This window comes from Protomyctophum parallelum (assembly GCF_964188405.1).
Source record: "Protomyctophum parallelum genome assembly, chromosome: 15".
NCBI classification, from domain to species: domain Eukaryota; kingdom Metazoa; phylum Chordata; class Actinopteri; order Myctophiformes; family Myctophidae; genus Protomyctophum; species Protomyctophum parallelum.
In genome coordinates, this window is record NC_139710.1 from 8,295,421 (window position 1) to 8,320,765 (window position 25,345).

A 25,345-nucleotide genomic window follows, 5' to 3' on the forward strand; every position below is an offset into this window, starting at 1 on the left:
TGTATTGACTCCCTCTCTATCTATATGTGCTGTGTATTGACTCCCTCTCTATCTATATGTGCTGTGTATTGACTCCCTCTCTATCTATATGTGCTGTGTATTAACTCCCTCTCTATCTATATGTGCTGTGTATTAACTCCCTCTCTATCTATATGTGCTGTGTATTGACTCCCTCTCTATCTATATGTGCTGTGTATTGACTCCCTCTCTATCTATATGTGCTGTGTATTAACTCCCTCTCTATCTATATGTGCTGTGTATTAACTCCCTCTCTATCTATATGTGCTGTGTATTAACTCCCTCTCTATCTATATGTGCTGTGTATTTCTCTATCTATATGTGCTGTGTATTTCTCTATCTATATGTGCTGTGTATTTCTCTCTATATGAGCTGTCTGTGTATTTCTCTCTATCTATATGTGCTGTGTATTTCTCTCTATGTGCTGTGTATTGACTCCCTCTCTATCTATATGTGCTGTGTATTTCTCTCTATATGTGCTGTGTATTTCTCTATCTATATGTGCTGTCTGTGTATTTCTCTCTATCTATATGTGCTGTGTATTTCTCTCTATGTGCTGTGTATTTCTCTCTATATGTGCTGTGTATTTCTCTCTATGTGCTGTGTATTTCTCTCTATATGTGCTGTGTATTTCTCTCTATGTGCTGTGTATTTATTTCTATATGTGCTGTGTATTTCTCTCTATATGTGCTGTGTATTTCTCTCTATGTGCTGTGTATTTCTCTATCTATATGTGCTGTCTGTGTATTTCTCTCTATCTATATGTGCTGTGTATTTCTCTCTATCTATATGTGCTGTGTATTGACTCCCTCTCTATCTATATGTGCTGTGTATTTCTCTATCTATATGTGCTGTGTATTTCTCTATCTATATGTGCTGTCTGTGTATTTCTCTCTATCTATATGTGCTGTGTATTTCTCTCTATCTATATGTGCTGTGTATTGACTCCCTCTCTATCTATATGTGCTGTGTATTTCTCTATCTATATGTGCTGTGTATTTCTCTATCTATATGTGCTGTGTATTTCTCTATCTATATGTGCTGTGTATTGACTCCCTCTCTATCTATATGTGCTGTGTATTTCTCTATCTATATGTGCTGTGTATTTCTCTATCTATATGTGCTGTGTATTGACTCCCTCTCTATCTATATGTGCTGTGTATTTCTCTATCTATATGTGCTGTGTATTTCTCTATCTATATGTGCTGTGTATTTCTCTATCTATATGTGCTGTGTATTGGCTCCCTCTCTATCTATATGTGCTGTGTATTTCTCTATCTATATGTGCTGTGTATTTCTCTATCTATATGTGCTGTGTATTGGCTCCCTCTCTATATGTGCTGTGTATTTCTCTATCTATATGTGCTGTGTATTTCTCTATCTATATGTGCTGTGTATTTCTCTATCTATATGTGCTGTGTATTTCTCTATATATATGTGCTGTCTGTGTATTTCTCTCCTTTGCCTCCTATGTATTGCTCCCTCCCTTCTATCCCTCAGCTGTTTTCTCTCATGTAATTTCCTCTGCACTACCCCCCCCCCCCCCTCTCTGTCTTCCCCCCCCCCCCTCATTGCTTCTGCCCGCCACCTCTGCTATTTATTTTTGAGGGGCGCTAGCTAGCCCCTCCTATATACAGGTTTAATGTTTGTTTTTAGTTCAATGTTTGTTTTAAAAATGCCATTGACAATGAAGGGAAAATTGTCTGAATATTGTCTCTTTATTGTTAATGGCATTTTATGTTTGTGTTTGCACCGTTTGTTTTACATCACCATTACATCACCTAATCAACATGAGTTAGACTTTAATATTTTAGCGCCCCTCACTTTACACGGGTGATTTTTTTTCACACATTTTTTCTCTCTCTCTCTCTCTGTGTCTCTCTCTCTCCACAGATCATCTGTTGTCTGACACTTTCATTGGACAGGACTCTGAGTCCCCAGACGTAAGTCGTGTTAGTAACAACAACAACAATCTACCACAACCAGGCCGCTGTGTTCGTCCCATAGCGAAACACAACCAGTCCCAGCCTCACGCGCAGGTAGGTAGCAAAAACATAGGAGTATATATAACCACATCTCAATGCTGATGCACTATCCATTCAGTACATCAATCTAGAGAGTCTGTCAAGGGAAAATGTTTCATAATATAATGTTATTCATCTTAATTCCTCATTTGTGAGTAATAGTATCATGCAGCCTTATTCGCAGGACCCTCCCCAGCCCAACACACTGCAAACCTCAGCCCCGTCGGGCCCGTCTAAACGCAGGCTCTCGGTGGAGCGGAGCCTCTCCTCAGAGGAGCAGCCTGCAGCGCTCGGAGGGCCGGAGGGGAGCGGTGCCACGAAGCCAGCCCGAGTGTATACCATCACCCGGGAGGGAGGGATGATCCTGGGGGGCCGCGGCAGTGAGGAGAGCCTGGAGCTTAAGGTGCTCCGGGGCTCCAGGGAGCCGCAGCCACAGCAGACCCCCACCTCCACCTCCTCCTCTTCGTCCGCCGGCCGACATCATCAGCAGGACTCCTGCGCCGGCCAACCTCCACCCGCCGCCAATGTTCGCAGCGGCCACCACCACGGCAGCAGCAGCCACCGTCGCCCCGCTGGCCACCACCATGCGTCTCACCAGCAGCACCACCCCCCCGATGGCCCGGCGCAGTCTCAGCCCCTGCAGAGCTCGGGCAGTGCTCATAACATCCAAGACTGGGGGGTGAGAGAGGGGGGTTCGCGGGACGACTGCACTCCGGACTGTGTGGCCTGCATCCTCCACGCTCCGTGCCAGAGCCAGCGCTCCCTTGACCTGGATACCTCACCGCGGGGCGGAGAGAAGCCGCGCAAGAAGCTGGAGAGGATGCACAGCGAGGACAAAACGTCCACAGATGACAGGGGTAAGGATACATACTCTACCTGGACTACAAAGTGGTATACAAGTGTGTGTGTGTGTGTGTGTGTGCGTGTGTGCATAATTGCATCCACATTACTTCCGCATCACTTTTGAACTCGCAGCATTATGTTTCTTTCGTACATTCTGTCTCTTATTCATTCAGTGTTTTTTTGTTTTTCTCTCAGAGGACAGCGCTAGCTGGTTCCCCAAAGAGAATATGTTCAGCTTCCAGACAGCCACTACCACAATGCAGGCGTAAGTATACAGCACTGTTTAAACATCTATTCAAACACATTCAAGTCCCTTCAACATCATTACCAGATTGAGGATTAAGAACAATAAAGGGAATATATATATTTTTTTTTTGGGGGGGGGTGCTTTTCTGCCTTCATTGATATATTACAGTGGTCCTTAGACAGGAAACAAGGTGAGAGAGGCTCTGCAAATGGTACATTAGTCTGTCAGACATCAACAGGACCTGTACAGTATGCTATGTGCCTTAACCACTCAGCTATCCGAGCTGTTGCCTGGATATATGAGTGAATGGCTAAAGTAAAGTGTCCCAAATAAAACCATTTGAGAAACACTGTTAATACACGAAGATCTTATGGTGAATGAAGTTATATGGCTCATACTGTAATGTGGAGGTGTGATATTGAGTAGTCTGATACACACAGTGGCACAATGGAGGTAAAACACACACACACACACACACACACACACACACACACACACACACACACACACGTGCAACCCTGCACACACACACATGCACATATGTAAGCAACATACTGAGTGGTTAATTATCACCTGTCAGTTGAGTTGGTAATTATGCCCCTTAGATGCACAAAGGTGTCCCTCTCTCCCACGCTACCTCTCATAACTATCAGCGTCATGCCCTCTGTCTCTCCATCTCTCCATCCTGACGCTCCCTCTCATAACTATCAGCGTCATTGTCTCCACCAGCCGAAGGCATGGGGAGAGTATGTTTTGCACTCCGTCCGTCCGTCCGTGTGTCCGTGTGTCCGTCCGTCCGTCCGTCCGTCCGTGACCAGCTAATCTCAGCCACCGTTAACCCGGTCGATGCCAAATTTTGCACACACACTCCCTGGATGCCAACCATGAACCTCTGCCCCAAACTTTCCAGAACGGCCTGTTATAGCGCCACCAGGAGGCCGCTTTGTGCAAAACAAGTTTTTTCACAGTACACCTACAGATTTTGTCCAAACATCACGCAAATTAGTACACAGTCTCTCTAGAGCCATTCAACGAAACGGGTCTTTCAGATTTCTCAGACTCCATCCTGATTGGTTAAGATTGGCTTCCAAAGTTCACAGGAGTGCTCAGTTTCAAACAAAATGCTGCAAATCATGAACACATCGCGTGATTTCCGTGAAATTGTGCACGCACATTCCCACTAGGCCGAGGACGAAATGCCACATGAACAATTTCAACTCAGCCTCAAGGTGGCGCTATAACTGGCCCAAAAGTGTTTTTACCTCTAACTGCACGGATCTGTGGATAACCTGGTGGAGACCTGTGCCCAGAAGGGCACTTTTTTTCCCTCTGTCTCTCCATCTCTCCATCCTGAGTTTCCTGACGCTCCCTCTCATAACTATCAGCGTCATGCCCTCCGTCTCTCCATCTCTCCATCCTGACGCTCCCTCTCATAACTATCAGCGTCATGCCCTCCGTCTCTCCAACTTTCCATCCTGACGCTCAATCCTTCTGTGTTGCAAGTGTATTCATTCTGGAGATAATTTCAAATGTTATATTTCACACATTGTACACCTTTTTTGTATTCCATTGATAACTTGGCCTACAGTACTAGCCTACAGTACCTTCTATTACTGCTTTCATCAGTATTGTATTCTAAACAACATTTTACCCTGGGTCATACCTATGTTCCCTCAGCCAAATGTTCCAACAGTTTAGGCTGATAGTTACTATTAGTTTTGAGGAACGTTGGCATACTACCCATCAACTTTTATATGTCATCTTATCTAAAGTAGGGCTGACAGAACGTTGGCATACTACCCATCAACTTTTATATGTTATCTTATCTAAAGTAGGGCTGACAGAACGTTGGCATGCTACCCATCAACCTTTATATGTTATCTTATCTAAAGTAGGGCTGACAGAACGTTGGCATACTACCCATCAACTTTTATATGTTATCTTATCTAAAGTAGGGCTGACAGAACGTTGGCATACTACCCATCAACCTTTATATGTTATCTTATCTAAAGTAGGGCTGACAGAACGTTGGCATACTACCCATCAACTTTTATATGTTATCTTATCTAAAGCAGGGCTGACAGAACGTTGGCATACTACCCATCAACTTTTATATGTTATCTTATCTAAAGCAGGGCTGACAGAACGTTGGCATACTACCCATCAACCTTTATATGTTATCTTATCTCCCTGTCCTCTGTCCTCATCTTCTCTTTGCTCTCTCACTTATTTGAGTCGATTTGGCTCTGATCCAGTCAAGTCATTATAGACTGCCAGTAATCGCATGCGAAGGCTCTTAGTTTCTCTGTAAATTAGCTTGAGTTTTAATATTGCCAGCATTTGGTCTCATATTGTGCCAAAAAGTGTCCTTGTGCACAGATATTATTTTACGATGAAGAGTAGGAATAGGAATAGGCTCCTTGTGTTGCACCGACTATGGCACACAGTCAATGTGCTTCACTGGATATAGAACATGGGATTTGCTTCCAGGATAAGTGGAGGTGCTGGCGTTCATGTTTATTACTGACAAATAACAGACTGTCTTATATACCATACCTGTGTGTGTGTGTGTGTGTGTGTGTGTACTGTGTACACACTGCACCTATATACTGTTGTACAGTATATCCTGTAAAACAATTTGTTTTTTGTTTTCTCTCTTTTCTCCCCTTTCACTGGCTTCTTTTCGACTGTGACAACCGCAGAATATCGTAAGTAACAAAATGATCTTCTCCCCACCCCTATTCCCTCTGGTCACTGTATATATGTTCTTCTCGAGGAATTTAATCATGCTTTCCATCTTAAAATATAAGTTTTGTTAGCACAGATGAGAAGTGGTCAGACAATGTCACTTTATTATCAAAGGTAGTTCCAGTTTCCTTGGCACAATTTCGTGACCAGACCATTTACAATGACGGTCAATGACCTGAATTCCGCTGAAAACCAGTGAAATTACCTGACCCGATTGACAGATCTTTTCACTTTATACGATTCTATAACTACATGCAACGCAAGATTAAGCAACCAGTAAGAAGGAGGTATTTACAGTCCCCATACCTGCTCTCTTTGACTCTGTTAATCACTGTGGTGAACTCAATTCAAAACATGTTCCTTTGAGCTGTGTTGTCTTCCATGGTCCTAACCACCAGGACTACGGATGTCTGGGTGTTTGAAGTTAGATTTGCTCTGTGGTATGATGGTACAGTGATGATTATTGAAAATAGTGAAGTAAATTGTAAATTGTTATGGCAATAGGTTACGCAATAGGGTACAAAGCCTGCCACCATGATTACAAACTTATATAATCACATACTGTACAATGGGTTGCTCCATAGAAACACAGTTATGTCAGTCTATTTTTCAATCATAAGAGAGACAAAATGCAATGATAATGAATAGAGTTTATTGCATGAAGCTATGACACTGGTTTTGTGTTCATAGGAATTCAGATAATCCTGTTAAAGACAAGTAAGACGCGCAAACGCGGGAAGCGAACGCAGCTCGTGTGTGTGTGGTTGTGTGTGTGTGTGTGTGTGTGTGTGTGTGTGTGTGCTACAGCTGCGCCCTGTGTGTGTGTGTGTGTGTGTGTGTGTGTGTGTGTGTGTGTGTGTGTGTGTGTGCTACAGCTGCGCCCTCTGGTGGCGGGCGGGTGGTGTAACAGCGTGACAACAGCGTGACACACACACACACAGACATTCAGCCCTTGCTGTCATAGTAAGTGGCTCACTGCGTTCGCAATTAGTCATGAGATTGGTCCTATGTGGATACTTAGGAATCCATCGTCAATGTATAATACCTGTCAGTTACTTAAGCGATATATACAGTACAAAATTCAAATCTCAAAATTCCTAGGGGAGGTGGACACTTTTCAGACAGGGCATTAGTCCGACATTCATCCGCATGTCGGACTAGTGTCTGTTCCCGTGCTTGCGGTTATGGTTAGGTTAGGAGATGAGGTGGGTTGTCATTTGTCGGACCAATGACTTGTCTGAACTACTGCACGTCAGTCATGAAAATGAGGCTGCATTCTGCTTTTCAGTGTTTCTAAAGCCCATCACACACCGTCTGCGACCGCCGCGCGACAAAACAGCCGCCTCCATTATTTTCAATGAACCTATTGCACACCGGCTCCGTCCGCCGCGTCGCGCCGCGTCGCCTGGCGCGCCGAATAGAACCAGTTCTATTTTCCGGGCGGCGCCGGTGTGTGTTGGGCTCAAGTTGACATTTTGACGCTGGTTTTGGACACATTGTGGCATGATGTTCACCTGACTGCAGTGTCGGTGTCATATGGACTGTGGGATAATCAGCAGGAATCACAATCCTATAGACAGGCGTGGAGATCATCAGCTCCCTGCCTGTCGTTCTGTCTGTCATGAAACATTTACAGGAGACTCTCAAACCGTGCACGCACGCACACACACACACACGCACGCACGCAGGTCATGCAGACAGCTGGTGCTGACAGAATACAATGCTGGCCAACACTTTGGGACATCATTTGCTCCATAACAATTAAAGCATAATTGCCACATGGTCCTGCTGTACTGTGCCTATACCCACTGTACTTGTTTACTCACCGTGTACAGTAGCCTTTGTTACCTTGGTGATCCTGGAGCAGAAACACATCAGCACTCATGTCCTGACACACTGCACCACTTTGGTCAATTTCTACACTGAGATAAATGAACACATTGAACACTGCATATTCTACTGTGTGACTCACTGATCACATAATAATATAGACCTGCGGTGTTGTTGGTGAATATGGATGGACAGTTGTATGTTTTGCACTCCGTCCGTCCGTCCGTCCGTCCGTCCGTCCGTCCGTGTGTCCGTGTGTGTGTCCGTGTGTGTGTCCGTGAGCAGCTAATCTCGGCCACCGTTAACCCGGTCGATGCCAAATTTTGCACACACACTCCCTGGATGCCAACGATGAACCTCTGCCCCAAACTTTCCAGAACGGCCTGTTATAGCGCCACCAGGAGGCCGCTTTGTGCAAAACAAGTTTTTGCACAGTACACCTACAGATTTTGTCCAAACATCGCGCAAATTGGTACACAGTCTGTCTAGAGCCATTCAACGAAACCGGTCTTTCAGATTTCTCAGACTCCATCCTGATTGGTTAAGATTGGCTTCCAAAGTTCACAGGAGTGCTCAGTTTCAAACAAAATGCTGCAAATCATGAACACATCGCGTGATTTCCGTCAGCCTCAAGGTGGCGCTATAACTGGCCGAAAAGTGTTTTTACCTCTAACTGCACGGATCTGTGGATAATTTACTTTTGTTGCCCTTTTATCCAACCACAAGATGAAGGCAAGCTGCTACATTCCTATGCTGGTGGAGACCTGTGCCCAGAAGGGCACTTTTTCTAGTTGTGTTTGTTTTGTATGTGTCCTAGGCCTACTAGCTCCATGGAGAAGAGTTGTTAGGAAAAGTGGAGATTGACTTTGAGAATGAAGCATACAGATCTTGTCTTGGAGTCCAGAGTGCTGCTGGTTGTCCCTCAGCATGGTAAACTGAATCCACAAGGGACCATTTGGATGAATTTCTGGAGATAAATCAACACTGCATGTTGTTCTGCATGACTCGCTGATCGGCGACTAAATGTAGAGTTAGTGAATATGATCAGGTACCTGGCAGAACAGAAGTCTTAACATCTGAGTCCCCAGGACTGTAGCTGAGAACCAGCTGCTACGGTATTTTTTAACTAAATCAAACTCTTGAGAGAGACATTTGTTCTACATTATGCGTGTGTATGTGGTAACAGCATTAACTGGCGGAGCCAATAACAAGCCCCCAGGGTTTGTTTTTTTTATACATATTTTTATTGAGATTTTCACTGAAGGATATCCCAGGATCAGGTAGACACAGTAATAGTCATGATGACGGATCATATTCCTTGGGTAATATGACAGATTTAAAGTAAGTACAACATAAGATCTGACTTATTTTGTTTGCATGTTGCTGTACCCATTGCATGTAATAGGTACAGAGATAAATAATACGGTGACTATGCTACTGAACACCCCGAGCCCCTCCCAAAAAGTAAAAGAAATATATATTTTCTCCTTCATACCCAATTTGATAATATGCCAATTCCCAGTTCTCCTGCCTAGTGGTCCATCCCCCAGGGTTATTAGAAGGTAAATCACAGTTAAAGGTATATTCAGTGATTTCACTCAAAAAACCTTAGGTTTCGTTTTTGGCTGTGGGACCCAGCCTTTCGTCCAATCAGGATAGAGAGTCAAAAACAAAACCTAAGGTTTTTTGACCCCCAGGGGTTAACTGGGGACAGGGAGGAACTCCTTATATGGTCAGCACACTATAGTAGGGAGGATTACCACAACAGAACAAAAAAATAAGTGATATTTGAATTAAGTGAAATCACTGAATATACCTTTAACTTCACACATCAATTAAAAGCGTTTGAATAAGCAAGGCATATTATTTGTGGAGGGTTTTTATAAAAGGTCATGAATGGTTTTAGAACTGCACTGACAACACTATCAACACTTGCATAAACAGCTATGTAGCCAGACACACTCTTCGTGCATGCACGCACATATTATTAATTTGACATCGAAACTCATGTCTTGACATACTGCACGTGCGCGTGCGTGCGTGCGTGCGCATGCCTCTATCACATCCCTGTGATGCTGAGTCTAATCACTACCTTTATCACTACAAAATCTAAAACGTGACCTCACATAGCCTGACATTTTATGCCCGAACCCCATTGGGGAATGGCAGAAGCCTATATGGGTTTTGGGACTTGTGTAGCTTTAGGCTGAGTTTGTGATTCTTTACTGGAGCGTTTCAATGCAGCATTGCTTTGATAACTTAACCACTTTCAACCTGGTGTCCCTATTTTGTGCATGTCAATATTATTGTCAAATATTGTAAAAATAAAAAAGCAATAGCAGATCTGCAGGCTAAACACATCACATTGCGTGTTGTGAGTTTGTAAATCTTTTTTTTCCGCTATTCATCCCCCAAAAAAAGCTACTAATAACCCTCTGGTTCAGTTTAGGTGGGAATTCTTTGGGCTCAGCTCAAATTGTCATTCAAGGCTCATGTGAAGCTGTACCCCTGACCCAGTTAATACTTTGACATGTCCTAGCAGGGCTTTCCGAGGAATTGCTGACAGAAAGAGGAGGAAAAAAGAGCAGGAATCGGCCGCCGTGATGGAGAGGTACAGTTTCCTGGCTGTCCCTGTCCCGGCTCTGTTCCGTCCCGTTCTGTCCTGTGCTGTGCCAAACGTTCCCGTTGATAATCCCTATATACTGTACACGCTCTCAGATATAGGCAACTCTCCATGGACCTCATTCACGACGGCGTTTACGCTCATAACGTGAGCAGCGCGTGAGCGGACGGGTATTGACGAGGATTCCCCCACATTACGTGGGAATTCATGGCCATCTCCGTGAACTTGATGTTGACGTTGGTTGGTCGGAAAACTCCGCACATATAGACTCCAGGGTGGTGTATAGGGCATACGACTTGCGTATATTTATTTAGAAGGCTTTAGTCTTCATGCTGAATCAATAAATAGTTCCCAAACCTCAGATAAAATATGTAGGCATGTGTCCCCAACATTGGTCAGCACATAAAGAAATGATAGCCTATATAAAAGCTGAGTATCACTTGTATGCCTATATGCATGCATTCTAGAGGCATATATTGGTCAAGTTAACCTATGATCCTATACAGAAACTGCCCCCGCAAGCCTGACACCTTTTTATTTATTTATTAGGATATTTCTAGGATGCGCGATTGCGCTGCTCACTCTCACAACGCGTTGTGAGCAAAATCGAGGGTTACTGCGGCCGTCGGCTACAGTATATAAAACTGTGTGAACTGAGTGGTGCAACTCCCCCACCCCCCCACCTCTCTCTCTCTCTCTCTCTCTCTTTAGCAGGCAACAGTGCAGCACTATCCCTCTCTCTGTTTCTGGCACAACAGCGCTCCTACTGGTACTCATAGTCATATACTGGTGCTCATTAACCAACACATAGGTGAACCAACACGGACATTGCTGTTCCTTGGAGTGGTTGCACCACTCAAAAATAGAAGACCACATTAGCCTACTGAATGGCATCAGTGTGTTTGAAAGTCGGCCAGTCATATCATAGTTTTACGACGGCTCACCTCCACTCACGCTTGTTCACAAACATGACGGACAGACAGACATAAGAAAGGCATTTCATGACGATCACTGTACTGTAACTCGCTGATCAGCATGTTGACAGAGACTCAGCCAATTAAAGTTCCGTAGGCCTAAAGACTTTGCTGAAAGCACCTATATCTGCCTCCATTTGCGTCGTTGTATTAATTTATAATAATGTACAGCAGGGGTCCTGACCGGACCACGGACCACCTCTCTGAGGACCCTGGGCAAGTTTTTTTGGAAACTTGACAAAATAAAAGAGTTCTTTGTGCCTCAACACAATACCTCTCATTTGCTGTGAATTTTTGGAGGGGAATATTTGTGAAACATTTTATTTCCATACTCTGCAGTCTGCACCCCAGTATTGGTTGGTTGGGAGGGGATCCGATTTGTATAAGCTTGCCTTGGTGTGACTGTACTCAAAGGGCATAGAGCCCTGCTCTCCGCTGGCCGCTGTGTGGCCCACACCGCGCTCATGGGACCGGACCTTAGTCTTTTTCAAAAATGATTAGTGGACCGTCAGCATTTCTAGTTGAGGACCCCTGATGTACAGTATATTGATCACACGCGGACGCCCCAGTGGCCCACACAGAATAACTCTTACCTTGATCAGGCTTGATGTTGGATCGGATGAAATATAGTCAAAAGAACGGATTAATCCCACAAGAAACAAAAAAAGAAAAAAAGAGCCAAAACCACATGGTCCGGTGGATTAAATATGTCCTGTGTCCATATATTTGCTTTCCAAATCCGACAGTGCAGGGCAGGGAATCAATCACCCCAGTAATCAATAAATCCAATATCAGATTCTATAACCCTGCAGTGCATGGCAATTCATCAGTAAGTATCATTGCTGAGTTTTAATATAGCATTTGGTCGTGTGGTGAACTGTACAAATTAACTTCTCATTATGTGAAAGTAACTAACAGTTAACACTATCAGTTAACTTATTAACGTTCTGACATTTAACAAGGAGTGAAGCAATGCGTGCCAAGTTGGCAAGTTTCGTTTATAATTATATACACATATAAACTCGCGCTGTTTGCTTGAAGATCTGTCCGTGCACTGCACAGACAGATCGCGGTTCACTGTTGTATAACTTGATCTGTGCAGGCTATGATGACGTATTTCGATATTTCCTGTTGCCTTACATGGTGTGGAATGGGCGTGGATGTTCCATCAAACCAGGCGACACCAGGCGAATCGCTTGGGAAAGATGCGGAAAGGGTACACCGGGTGATCCACACAAATTAAGTGATTACACCACCTTCGCTGAATAACACGGGAGCTAATCGCAGCTTGATCGGACAGATAAAAAGATATCATTACGCATCTCATTTGCACTGTGGCGTATTTCTCCATTGTGAATGAGGACCCATGTCTTTAATTCAAACACCATACTCAAGAATCACAAATCACAAAATCGTCATTTTACAGAGGAACAAACGGATGCAAACACACCCAACACATTTTCCTCCTAATGTCAGTAGCCATTCAGTGTGTTTGCGTGTGTATACTCTCTTTGCATGTGTGTGTGTGTTTGTGTATTGTAGGCGGGTCATTCATTGTGACATGGGTGACACACACATCAAAGCTGGATGAAAGAGCACCAATCTATTTTAAACACACACACACACACACACACACACACACACGCACGTGGTGCGCAAGCAGGCGAGCGCACACGTAGACTCCCTGCATGTAGATGTCATGGTCGACCTTGGCAATCAATACACGCTGAATCTACTCAGGAAACTGTCTTTTTAATTATGTCTCTGAACTTCATGTTGATTAGCGTTTTCTTTTTTTTTCTTTTTTTTTGTTGCACAATCACATTTACATCTTTCTGCAGTCTTGAGTAGCTGCTCTTAATATATATAGCAAGCAGATCTACTTTTTTCTTTCTTCTTTTTATTGGGAAACACCCCCCGCAGAGGTGTAGCTAGCTACCCAGAATTCTCTGGGGTGTTGGTTTCTAGAGTTTCTCTCAGGGGCAGCTTGAATAAGCAGTGGAGTGTGAAGTTAGGTTGGTCTGTCTATCAATACAGTGCTGTAGCTTACTTCATTGCAGCGCAAAATGAACAAACCAATCGATATCTGGCAGCAGACATCACTCTCTCTCTCCCAAGGAAAACAGGACTGTGAGCATGTGTTTGATGTTCTGTGCTGCTTATTTCTTGATGGTGTCTGCATCAAAATGGAGCTCTGGACAAGAGTTGTTTAGACCCTGCAAGATCCACAGTTGTAACTATACAACCATTTATATTTTAATTCATTCATTCATTAAAAAAAAAAAATCTGTTCGCAAAAATATAATCGTCCGGGTGAAAATCACCCGTGTTTAGTGTTCTAGGGTTATTGTGTGTGTGTGTGTGTGTGTGTGTGTGTGTGTGTGTGTGTGTGTGTGTGTGTGACACACACACACTGTGTGTGTGTGTGTGTGTGTGTGTGTGTGTGTGTGTGTGTGTGTGTGTGTGTGTGTGTGTGTGTGTGTGTGTGTGGGGGTCTTGCAGGGTTGAGAACGCAACATTTCATTAATAAAAAATCTAACAACCCATAAAGGTCTAGTTGGGTCCAATTCTACACTGGCAGAGTTAAATTAACACTGCATTTTTCTGTGTGACTCACTGATCAGGACCTAATATAGACATTGCATAGTTGGTAAATACTGTAGCAGCCTATGGTTAAGCGCTTGCCAAACCCAACATGCCCCCAGGGTTTTATTTGTGGATTATATTTAATTATTATTATTTTAAATAAATGGTCAGGACTGGTTTGAGAAGTTTGGAAGAGAGTGCACAGACAACACATACTAACTCTTGCATAAACATCTATGTAGCAAGACACACACACACACACACACACACACACACACACACACACACACACACACACACACACACACACACACACACACACACACACACACACACACACACACACACACACACACACACTCTCTCTCTCTCTCTCTCTCTCTCTCTCTCTCTCTCTCTCTCTCTCTCTCTCTCTCTCTCTCTCTCTCTCTCTCTCTCTCTCTCTCTCTCTCTCTCTCTCTCTCTCTCTCTCTCTCTCTCTCTCTCTCTCTCTCTCTCTCTCTCTCTCTCTCTCTCTCTCTCTCTCTCTCTCTCTCTCTCTCTCTCTCTCTCTCTCTCTCTCTCTCTCTCTCTCTCTCTCTCTCTCTCTCTCTCTCTCTCTCTCTCTCCAGTTATACAATACCCATTGTACCCGTTGTCAGAGTACCCATTGTACCCGCCCCTCTGGTCCTCGTCAATGCACAGAGTTTTATGGGAAAATGTCCACATATGGGCATTTCGGACGGATCGGTGGTTCTGAACAAGCGCCTATGCGATCGACTCAAGACCAGGCGCTGCACCCCCCTTTGAAGGCGGTCAGACGGTCTTTAACTACAGACGTGCATGCATGCACTCACGCACAGTCGCACACAGAGACATTTAGAGTAGGTTACAATGGGGCTTATGTGGAAATTGCACTAGGCTAGAGGAAGGCTCTGGCTTGTCCTGATGGGTGAACTCTTAATTACAGCAGGCTCTATTGATTCTCTGGTTTTATTAACTGATGTTTGACTTCATGGTCTATATCTACGATATGGTTTTATTGTGTAACTGCAAGCCAAATATATTCCACTGTCTAGACAGCAATGGTAAAATTTGATTAGCAATGGTAAAATTTGATTAAATTGAACTATTAAAGGAATTTGTTTTGGACTGGATTAGGACTAAAAAACTGGACCAATACTGTATGAATATGATGAGAGTCAATTTTCAAATTGACCAAATGTAGAAGACTGGTTACCCTGGGGAACTGTCTTCCAAAAAGGTGCAGTTTAACACATTCACATGTGAAAATGTGTATATGCATGCAAATTAAATGTTGTAAAAGGACTAGGGTTCAGTCTTTCAGACTTACAACAATCTAACATTCAGCAGCAAAAGCCCCAATAAAGTTATATGGTTTGTTATCATGCCATTGAAAGATAAATCGGCCTATCATGCCTCCCCTCGAAAACAGGATGCTGGGTCTGAAGGGGCTTATCCTAGTTACATTTAAAAATCAATAAATAAAACCAAATTTCCTATGAAATGGCTGAAGCTGACAATTGACAATTGTCTTTCTGTTCCTTGCTGTTTCGGTTCTCTTTCTACATCTCTTCCACAATTCATTTCCATCTTTCTTACCTTTCTGTCTTCCTTTTCCTTTTCTGTCTTCTGCAGAAACTTCCGGAAACAACTCAGGATGGTCGGCAGCCGCAGGATGAAGGCTCAGAGTAAGAGTGTGTGTGTGTGTGTGTGTGTGTGTGTGTGTGTGTGTGTGTGTGTGTGTGTGTGTGTGTGTGTGTGTGTGTGTGTGTGTGTGTGTGTGTGTGTGTGTGTGTGTGTGTGTGTGTGTGTGTGTGTGTGTGTGTGTGCATTATAAGTATGCTTTTGATGCATTGTAAACATGGCATGCATAGCAAGTGTTTCCACGCAATCTACTGCATATGCAATGATCGTTTGAAGTGTTATTGGGAAGCATCATTCCAAAATGCAATCATGGCCTACAAACATGATGCAGACATCTATCTTGAGTCTTGTCTGATTACAATACAAACATTGCTTTTGTTAAAGCGTGCGTGCACGCTTCTGTTTGTCTTCATTACATACGGCATTACATACTACGTTATTAATAGTATGTTTTGTGCAGCTTCCTGTTGAGTATGCATGTATGCTAGTTTGCATTCTAGGCATAGGCTCCATTAGTGCAGGAAGTATCACAACTGTCCACTGTGATAAATGATAATGTTAAGTCTAAACAAAGCACTGGCACAGCTCTGTGCTCTTAAGAGATGGTTTTATGCCTGGCTCCAGGCCCTGAATCAAAGAGGGAGCCAAGTAGCCAAGTAGCCTGGCTCCAGGCCCTGGATCGCTAGCCACAGCCATTAAAAAAATGTTCTTGCGACTCTGTCTATGGCGGTGTTAGCCTCAGTTGAAAATCTAATACCGCGGCTCGGCCAATCGGCAACGTTTCAACTCGATGACGTCAAACAACAGAGGTGGACCAAACAAAAACCCACATGGCTGTGGTAACTTGCGACCGTATCGATCAGACTATTAAATCGCCCTATGATAAATTGTCTCTTTTGAGAAACGACAATCATCCAACATATTTTACTGTGATTGTTTACTTGCTAGTAGAACTCGTTCACCGTGTTTGTTTGGTTAGCAACCGGGTTAGCCACATTGACAACGACATCATCTGCTTTACTACTATTTTGATTGAACAAATCGCAGAAGACTGCCGCTTTGGCAACACCCATGCCAGAAACGGTATGACGTGGGAAGGGCTATCAGTCTGAATAATGAAGTGAAACAAAATGATGAGCCAAGTACAAGAAGCTCTAATTCAGTTAAAAAAACCACAGCTTCCATCCAAAATGTTCAGAGAGAATACGTGCATAAATGGGAAGGAAGCAAGGTAGACAATTCAAACTGCACCAATGATATGACGCATCGCAGTCTTTTTCAGGCTGTACTCGCGCATATAAAACATGTCTCGTGTCTGCCTCCTGTCTTGTCCGTGTCTGAAAAGGGTTCAATTCATTTTCAATGGAAGTCACACGTTTTGAAGAGACAGCCTTGTCTGATGGGGGTGGGGGAGGACAGAACACAGCCATCAGACAAGGCTGTCTCTTCAAACCATGTGACTTCCATTGAAAATGAATTGAAGCCGTTTCAGACACGGGTCAGACACGAGACACACTCGTATCAAACAAACATGCTCTGTTCCGTCTGTGTTTCATGGCCGTCTCAATACTTTACAATGGAAGTCACAACAGTTTGACCAAACACTTTGTTTGTGTTTGATTGCCCCCTCCCCCCCATCAAACAGTGTTTGGTCAAACCACGTGACTTCCATTAGAAAAGCATTGAGGCGGCCATGAAACACAGACGGAACAGAGCATGTTCGTTTGATATGTGTGTACGAGGCCTCTGTGTGAGTGCGGCCTTGGATATTTCCGTGAGAATTTCTTTATGCGTAATTGTTCTATGAAGTAAAAATTTATCTTAACAAACCCCAACACTAAAAATAGTCCATGCACTTGACATTTGAGTGACGCGTGTTTGTTCGTAGTGATGGCTAGTGGCACAATAACGGTGTCTGTAGTGGTGTGGGTGGGGGCACTGGTGGGCGTTTGGGTGACCATTTCTCTCCTCTGACTTCATTAGCCTTTGCTGAGCGTCGAGCAAAGAGTTTCAGCCGCTCATTGAGTGACCCCACCCCTGTCAAGCCTGACTCACTACATGACTCCAGAGACAGTGGGTCTACCAACGTGCATGACACACACACACACACACACACACACACACACACACACACACACACACACACACACACACCACACAACAGACACACTTATGACCATGTGTGTTTCCTGTACTGCACCATGTTTGTATCTACTCATCTCATTTCAGCCCTCTGCCTCCTTTTCTTCAACTCTACCTCATCAAAATTCTGTCCGTTAGCAGCCTTGTGCTTTGTGTTGTGGCTGAACTTCATGGAGGGTTTGTGTGTGTGTGTGTGTGTGTGTGTGTGTGTGTGTGTGTGTGTGTGTGTGTGTGTGTGTGTGTGTGTGTGTGTGTGTGTGTGTGTGTGTGTGTGTGTGTGTGTTTTTGTACTCTCCTTTCATCTCCCCTTTGTTGGTGTCCGTGCATGCATGATGTGTGACTCTGACTACATGCATGCAACCTTTATCATGTGTTTTTATATGGTGTTAAATGTTTGTGTCTCTGCGCGCATGTGTGTGTGTGCTTAATCATTCGTGCCTGCATGTGTGTGTACGGCATGTGTACATTTGGGCATTATGTGTGCATGCATGTGTGCGTACAGTACAGTATGTGCATGTCCTTAATTGTGTGTGTGCGCGTCACAGGTGGGGACCTGCAGAGCTCCACAGGGACATTGGATGAGGGTGGGTGTGAGGAGGACCCAGACTGGGAGGAGGAGAGAGAGACAGAGAGGGTGGCCTGTGAAGGAGAGGACTTTATACCCCCAAAGATCATGGTGTGTGCTTCTTTCTTTTTTTTTTTTAACTTTTTGTGTGTTTTTCCCCTCCCATAAATTAATGCCCTACTTGATCATACTATACATTGTCACACAAAAGTAGCAAATAATGCCTGATCTACAAGCATATACAGTATGTAAATATTTTGCATATTCTTTGCTATTTTTTTAATTGGCACACGCACGCACACTCACACAGACACACGCACCCACATCCAGAGTTTTATGGAATGATGACATTCTTGGCTTTATTGACCTATTTAGTTCAGATATTAAGCAAAGATATATCATAATAGGCTACAAGCTTCACTGTCATCAACATATATTATTAATTTGTAAGAAATCTAAATATTGACATATTTATGCAAATTAGATTAAATTATATTTTTTGTTGAGCGAGTTCAAAAGAAAGAATCAATGCCTTTGTATGTATTTTTGTTGTTGTGAATGAATATTGTTTGCTAGCCTTGTCTATTGTCAATTGATGTTAATCTAATGATTTGTTTAGTCAACGACAACATAAATAGTAGCCAAACATGCATCTAAAGATTTATAATGAGTTTTACTCAAGTCCACACCACCACCACCACCAACTATACTATACTAAGTGGTCAACGTTATAGTCAGAGTGATTTTAACTCATCATGGTTTCCCTCCTCAGTTGATATCTTCCAAGGTGCCAAAGGCTGAGTACATCCCCAACATCACTCGTCGAGATGACCCATCCGTCATTCCCATCCTCTATGTGAGGCTCAATTTTTTTGCTTTGAAAAGGTTATAATTTAGTATTAAGCTTCAATCATAATCTGACAACCCTGCCCATTAGTATGATGTGTTGTCAGAGCAGGAAGAAGAGAGCAGAGAGAGAGGATGACGGGTAATACCGGCCCTAAGTAGAATCCAAACAGACATTGTGATTTCAATATATATCTTTTGCCAGAAATGAGTGCATTTCATTATCTGGAAAGAAAATAAGTGTTAAACTCCTACAAGTGTTGTAGGCACTCAGCGCCGGGATTCCTTCAAAATAGGAGCTCTGGGGTGCCGGAAAGACATGGACGCTTTTACTCTGAAACCCAACCCCCGGAAACAACCCAGGAAAAAAACGGAGAAATAGTTTGCTTTACTTTGCTAGCTTACATTGCTATCATTTTAATTTATACGATATATGATCCAAAAAGCGTTCATATGTTGAACGAGAGGCGGATGAGGAGCAGAAAATGAAGCCCGAGTATATCCATCAGATCAAAACCACAAGGTTTATTTAGTGTCCCCGAAGGGCAAATTGGGTTGCAGCATAGACAGTACATTAAACAACGAGACAGTACAAATAAACAAACAGTTCACATAGCAGATACCAAAGTACAAAGGTGCACATAACCATTAAAGTGCAGGCGTTAAAGTGCTATGCGATAGGTCATAAAAAGTGCGTTAGGCACGAGACCAATACAGTAAAAAGTGCTTATCATAAGGTTATCTCCTAGATCTACCCACAGCAGCATTTAGTGTGCAAATAGAGACCGGGACAAAGGAATGTTTGTGACTGTTTTTTGTGGCACAAGGGGCTCGCAAGCGAAGGCCGGATGGGAGATGGATGTACTCTCCGTGTAGACTAGGGTGAGCAGCATCAGTTCGGATACACAGGGCTGTTTTAAGCACCTGTTTCTTAAAGATCTGGTCTAGGCTGTTCATTTGTGAGCCAATTATTTTAGAGGCCACTTTTACAATTTTCCCTAGGGAGTTCTTGTCTCTGATGCAGAGATTACCATACCAACAGATAATCGAGAAAGAAATGACATTAAACTTAGCCAATTTCCTTGTCAGCTTGTCATCAATAATTGTGCCTAGATATTTGTAACTGGGTACAATATCTACAGTCTGTCCATTGACAACACTCTTCTGGGGGGATTGTGGGGAACGTCTAAAATCTATGCATAGCTCTTTTGTTTTAGAGACATTAAGCTGCAAGAACCAGGGTAGAAAGTCGTCTACCACTTGCCCGTGACAGCTCTCATCATTATCAAGCAGGCTGACGATGACCGAGTCGTCAGCGTACTTAATGATGAATCTGTTGTGGAAATGGCTAACACAATCGTTGGTATAAAGAATGTAAAGAGAGGCAGATAAAACACAACCCTGGGGCGAGCCAGTAGAAGATGTCAGGAAGCTAGACAGTATCTCGTTAACCCTTACACGTTGAGATCTGTTAGTTAAGAAGTCAAGAATCCAGCCCGCCAGACAAGGATCTACACCAAAGGAGTTAACCAGTTTATCAACCAAGACATGGGGCTGTATGGTATTAAATGCTGAGGAAAAATCAATAAAGAGCAGCCTGGCATGGGTTTTACTACCTTCAAGGTGTTTGTGCAGGAGGTTAAGTAAGGTGGCAAGTGCATCTTGAACACCCCTTCCAGCCCTATACGCAGACTGGAGGGGGTCAAGTAGACGCTCAGTTTTTGCCACGAGTTCGGACTTGATTCGTTTTTCAAATTGTTTCATGATCAAGGAAGTTAGAGCAACAGGTCTGAAGTCATTGAGCGTTTGGGGCTTATTGCTCTTGGCCACCGGAACAGAGAGCGCCCTGGATTAGGAGAGACGAGGCATTTTTTCGACTTCGCCGCGCTAACAGCTAAGTCAACGAGAAGTCAACGAGAACGAGAGTCAACGAGAAGCTAATAGTACACACGTCCAATGCATCCCTCCATTGGATTACACGTCCTAGGGACGAAGCGGTTATGAAAGTACTAGCTATAAAGACACATCACACATACTTTTAAATGCCTATTGAAGTCAATATTAGAAACAAACAAAACCATGGATGTCAGAAATCTTTTTAAATAAATATAATGAAGCCAGGAACATAAGTTGATTTAATCAGTGTTTGTATATGAACACTAATGATGATGATGTGTGGTAAATCTATGCCTTTTTATTTACAATGCTCTCAGTAGCTATTTAACCCATTCTGACCTGAGATCAGATTCATACGAGGTTTCCACTGGACACACACTGGTCTGATTAACCCATTCTGACCTGAGATCAGATTCTAAAAAATGTCAGTCGTTCTTCGATTTTTCAAAAAATAGCAGACCTACAAGCTCATATCGCGCCACCGAGTGGCGCGATATGAGCTTGTAGATCTGCTATTTTTAAATGGCTAAAGCATAACATGATGCCAACACCAAAATGGGTGCCCGTTCAGAATGGCCTGACCTATAGTGTACTGTGTACACAATTAGCTTACATTTACAGATTTCTCTGTTTATTTTGTTCTTACAGGACCACGAACATGCCACATTTGATGACATCCTTGGTGAGTATGATATGCATGTACTGTATGTACATTGTGTTAGTGTAGTACTGTGTGTATATTTAGTTGAAGAATTCAAAATCCAAAGTGAAAACAACAGAATAAGAGGAAGCTTGTCAATGCTGGGGACAATAAGTGTGTGTGACTGTGTGTGTGTGTGTGTGTGTGTGTGTGTGTGTGTGTGTGTGTGTGTGTGTGCGTGTGCGTGTGCGTGTGCGTGTGCGTGTGCGTGTGCGTGTGCGTGTGCGTGTGCGTGTGCGCGTGCGCGTGTGCGCGCGCGCGCGCGCGATCTCACCTCTGTCCCCAGAGGACTCTCAGCTTTCTCCTTCATTATGATGTGGACGGTTGGGGAACTTCTCACGCCTCTCTCTCTCTCTCTCTCTCTCTCTCTCTCTCTCTCTCTCTCTCTCTCTCTCTCTCTCTCTCTCTCTCTCTCTCTCTCTCTCTCTCTCCCTCCATTTTTTGTGTTTTATTTTCATGCCTCTTAGAGGAGATTGAGAAGAAGCTGACTGCATACCGAAAAGGCTGTAGGATCTGGAACATGCTCATCTTTTGTCAGGTGGGTGTGAGAGTTAGGTACATGTTGTTCAAATTGATGAATGTAAAACTTTTGAATTATTCAAATCTAAAATGTATCTGCCTCTCTCCATCACATATGGGTCAATTACAGGGTAATGTGACATGTAATTATTAATGAAATAATTTCAATCATGCCAAAGTTGAAATTATGTAGGCCTATGAGCAAGCATTCCATTGCTTGTTCATACAGTAGCACTCAAAATACCTTAGGTTTCGATTTTGGCTGTGGGACCCAGCCTTTCGTCCAATCAGGATAGAGAGTCAAAAACGAAACCTAAGGTTTTTTGACCCCCAGGGGTTAACTGGGGACAGGGAGGAACTCCTTATATGGCCAGCACACTCTATAGTAGGGAGGATTATCACATCAAAACAAAAAAATAAGTGATTTTTGAATTAAGTGAAATCACTGAATATACCTTTAAATTATAAATGTGTGCAGGATTTTGTTGAAAATGTTAATAATGGCACAACAGCAAATCATTGTATAATAATAATAATAATAAGGAAATGCTTCTCCAGGGAGGTCCAGGGCATCTGTACCTACTGAAGAACAAAGTCGCCACATTTGCCAAGGTTGAAAAGGAAGAAGACATGATTCAGTAAGATCTGTTCACTTCTATATCCTAAATGAATAAAGAGTTTCTCTGCACTCATCCAGGCCCGTAACATAAGCCTTAAATAATAACCTGCTTTTTACTCTTCAAACCAAACCAAACTATTAAATAAGGCTGACATGTGTCCACATGAACCATTACAATTGTCAATAATATTGTCTCCCTCCAACTCCTTCCTAACTAACAATAATCAACTAACTAATTATTAATTATTGAGGGGCGATATCCCCTCCTATGTCCAGCTTTTGGTGTGTGTGTGTGTGTGTGTGTGTGTGTGTGTGTGTGTGTGTGTGTGTGTGTGTGTGTGTGTGTGTGTGTGTGTGTGTGTGTGTGTGTGTGTGAACTCTGATTGGCCGGAATGAGATGATGTATGATGATGTACGATGATAACAGCGGCCCTCACATCACACGGGTGTGATTTTTATTAATGAACTAACTAACTAACTAATAATGCTAACTACTTCCTGGCAGTGTCAAAAGTAGATGGAATGACACCACAAAGTACAGAAATCACATCTACTTTAGAAAACAATGTAGATGGTTTGGCTAACCAAGACAGTCGCAATCTAAATGAGGTCAGCAGAACAAAATGTCTACTACAGTATGAACATTTTGACTTTTGTCGACATACGGAAATGGTCTGGTCATTTTCTCACTCTCTCTCTCTCTCTCTGTACCCCTTCCTGTGTCTTTCTTCTGTCTCTCTCCCTCCCTCTCTGCTGTATGCTCAGGTTCTGGAAAAGGCTTAGTCGACTGATGAGCAAGCTCAACCCAGAGCCCAACCTCATTCACATCATGGGTTGCTATGTGTTGGGGAGTGCTAATGGAGAGAAGGTATGGATAGTCCATGTCTGTCTGTCTGTCTGTCTGTCTGTCTCTCTGTCTGTCTGTCTGTCTGTCTGTCTGTCTGTCTGTCTGTCTGTCTGTCTGTCTGTCTGTCTGTCTGTCTGTCTGTCTGTCTGTCTGTCTGTCTGTCTGTCTGTCTGTCTGTCTGTCTGTCACACGTTAGCTGTGCAGGAACATTCATTTGCATGTGTGCAAATAGGAAAACTCTCAGGTACATTTTGTTACATACTGTACATACACACACACACACACACACACACACACACACACACACACACACAGACAGACAGACAGACAGCTCTGCAATGCAAACACGTGCTCTTACAACCATATTGACATATACTGTATACACACTGAAACATTCTCTCTCTCTCTTTCTTTCTCACGTGTGCGTGCGTGTACTTGTATTACTAAACTTTTGAGGGAGTGAGAAGCCCCCTTGAGACGCCGTTAGAAGCCCCCTTGCTCAGGAAGCCCCCCTCACTCAGACGGACCAAGTTGCGACAATAACATACAGCCTATGTAAAGAGGAATATAAACAAGACCTTGGCGCAAAACTTCATATTTACCCTGCTCTAATACAACAAAAGTGTGTTCTTACATCCTCCATTTCACGATTTCAGCACTCGTGAGTAAATTAATTTTTATTGCTATTATGAAAGTTTTCAGTGACGTTGGACCCACAGGTTGCATTGTCATCAATAACTAATCTGTCTTTAAAACGTTCTAATATTAATATAGCATATTGGCATTGTCTGTTGGTGCACACATGTTATATGGACCATGTAACAACATGGTCAACAGCACTGTTTGCAAATGTAGCTACATTTGTTGGCCACAAAGACAATTTAGACAAAACATGATATAGGCTAATTATTTTTCGGGGAAATTGCAGATAGTTTAGCAGAGACTGAAGTTGGAAAGGCTGTGCCCAGTGCGGCAGTGCCTGCTGGCTGCTGTGTCTTGTGTCAGCGGGCAGCGCAGGCAGTAGTGGATATGCGCTAAACGCATGCATGTTAATTAATTAATTAATTAATTGGCTGAATCAGTAGGGGCCTTTTGATTTGGTGAAGCGCCAGGGCCTTGAGAGGGGTTATTCCGTCACTGATCCCAGGGTATGTAGCTCTGCTACATCACACAAGCTTGTGGATTATTTCTAAACTATGTTTTCATTTTAGCGTGTTGATTAAGTTTAAAATGAGTAATACCCTGTCTGGATGTCATCTTGAATGAGATTAAAAATGGAGTAGTTCTGTTCTGTAATCAACATCAGCTGTGTTAAGAGGACGCGCAGATGGGAATAAAACAGGTGAATGAAATCAAGCTTAATTTTTATTCATGCAGGACTCGCCACGTCATCACGCATCACGTTTTCGTTCAAAGGAAGTAATTTAATTTGGATTTGTATGGACTTTTGATATAAAATACACAAAATGTATGCCTCAGATACCACAGATATGGTCTAAAAGTGTGAAAAACACAGTGATTTTGAGTGATTTTTCAGCATTTAGAACATTAATTGTGTGCAGCTTCTGTTGCATGTTGTAGTAGCCAATATAGTAATTGGCCTCCCAACACCCACACTTTGTAGATTGACAGTCATGCGTTCACATCATATGCACTCACTTACCCCTCACT

The 25,345-nt window shown here is 43.2% G+C and overlaps 1 protein-coding gene across 1 annotated transcript in view; it reads left to right on the forward strand.

Moving 5' to 3' along the window:
* The window catches only part of nsmfb (NMDA receptor synaptonuclear signaling and neuronal migration factor b), a 41,793-nt gene that overhangs the window by 12,227 nt on the left and 4,221 nt on the right, over positions 1-25,345 (forward strand). Inside the window, exons 3-14 of the mRNA XM_083783665.1 lie at positions 1,912-2,057; positions 2,215-2,899; positions 3,081-3,150; positions 10,250-10,321; positions 15,532-15,584; positions 17,524-17,613; positions 18,228-18,358; positions 19,020-19,103; positions 21,638-21,671; positions 22,157-22,227; positions 22,767-22,846; positions 23,593-23,695. Of these exons, the coding sequence (XP_083639791.1) occupies positions 1,912-2,057; positions 2,215-2,899; positions 3,081-3,150; positions 10,250-10,321; positions 15,532-15,584; positions 17,524-17,613; positions 18,228-18,358; positions 19,020-19,103; positions 21,638-21,671; positions 22,157-22,227; positions 22,767-22,846; positions 23,593-23,695 (1,619 nt within the window). The remainder of the gene's footprint in view (positions 1-1,911; positions 2,058-2,214; positions 2,900-3,080; positions 3,151-10,249; positions 10,322-15,531; positions 15,585-17,523; positions 17,614-18,227; positions 18,359-19,019; positions 19,104-21,637; positions 21,672-22,156; positions 22,228-22,766; positions 22,847-23,592; positions 23,696-25,345) is intronic.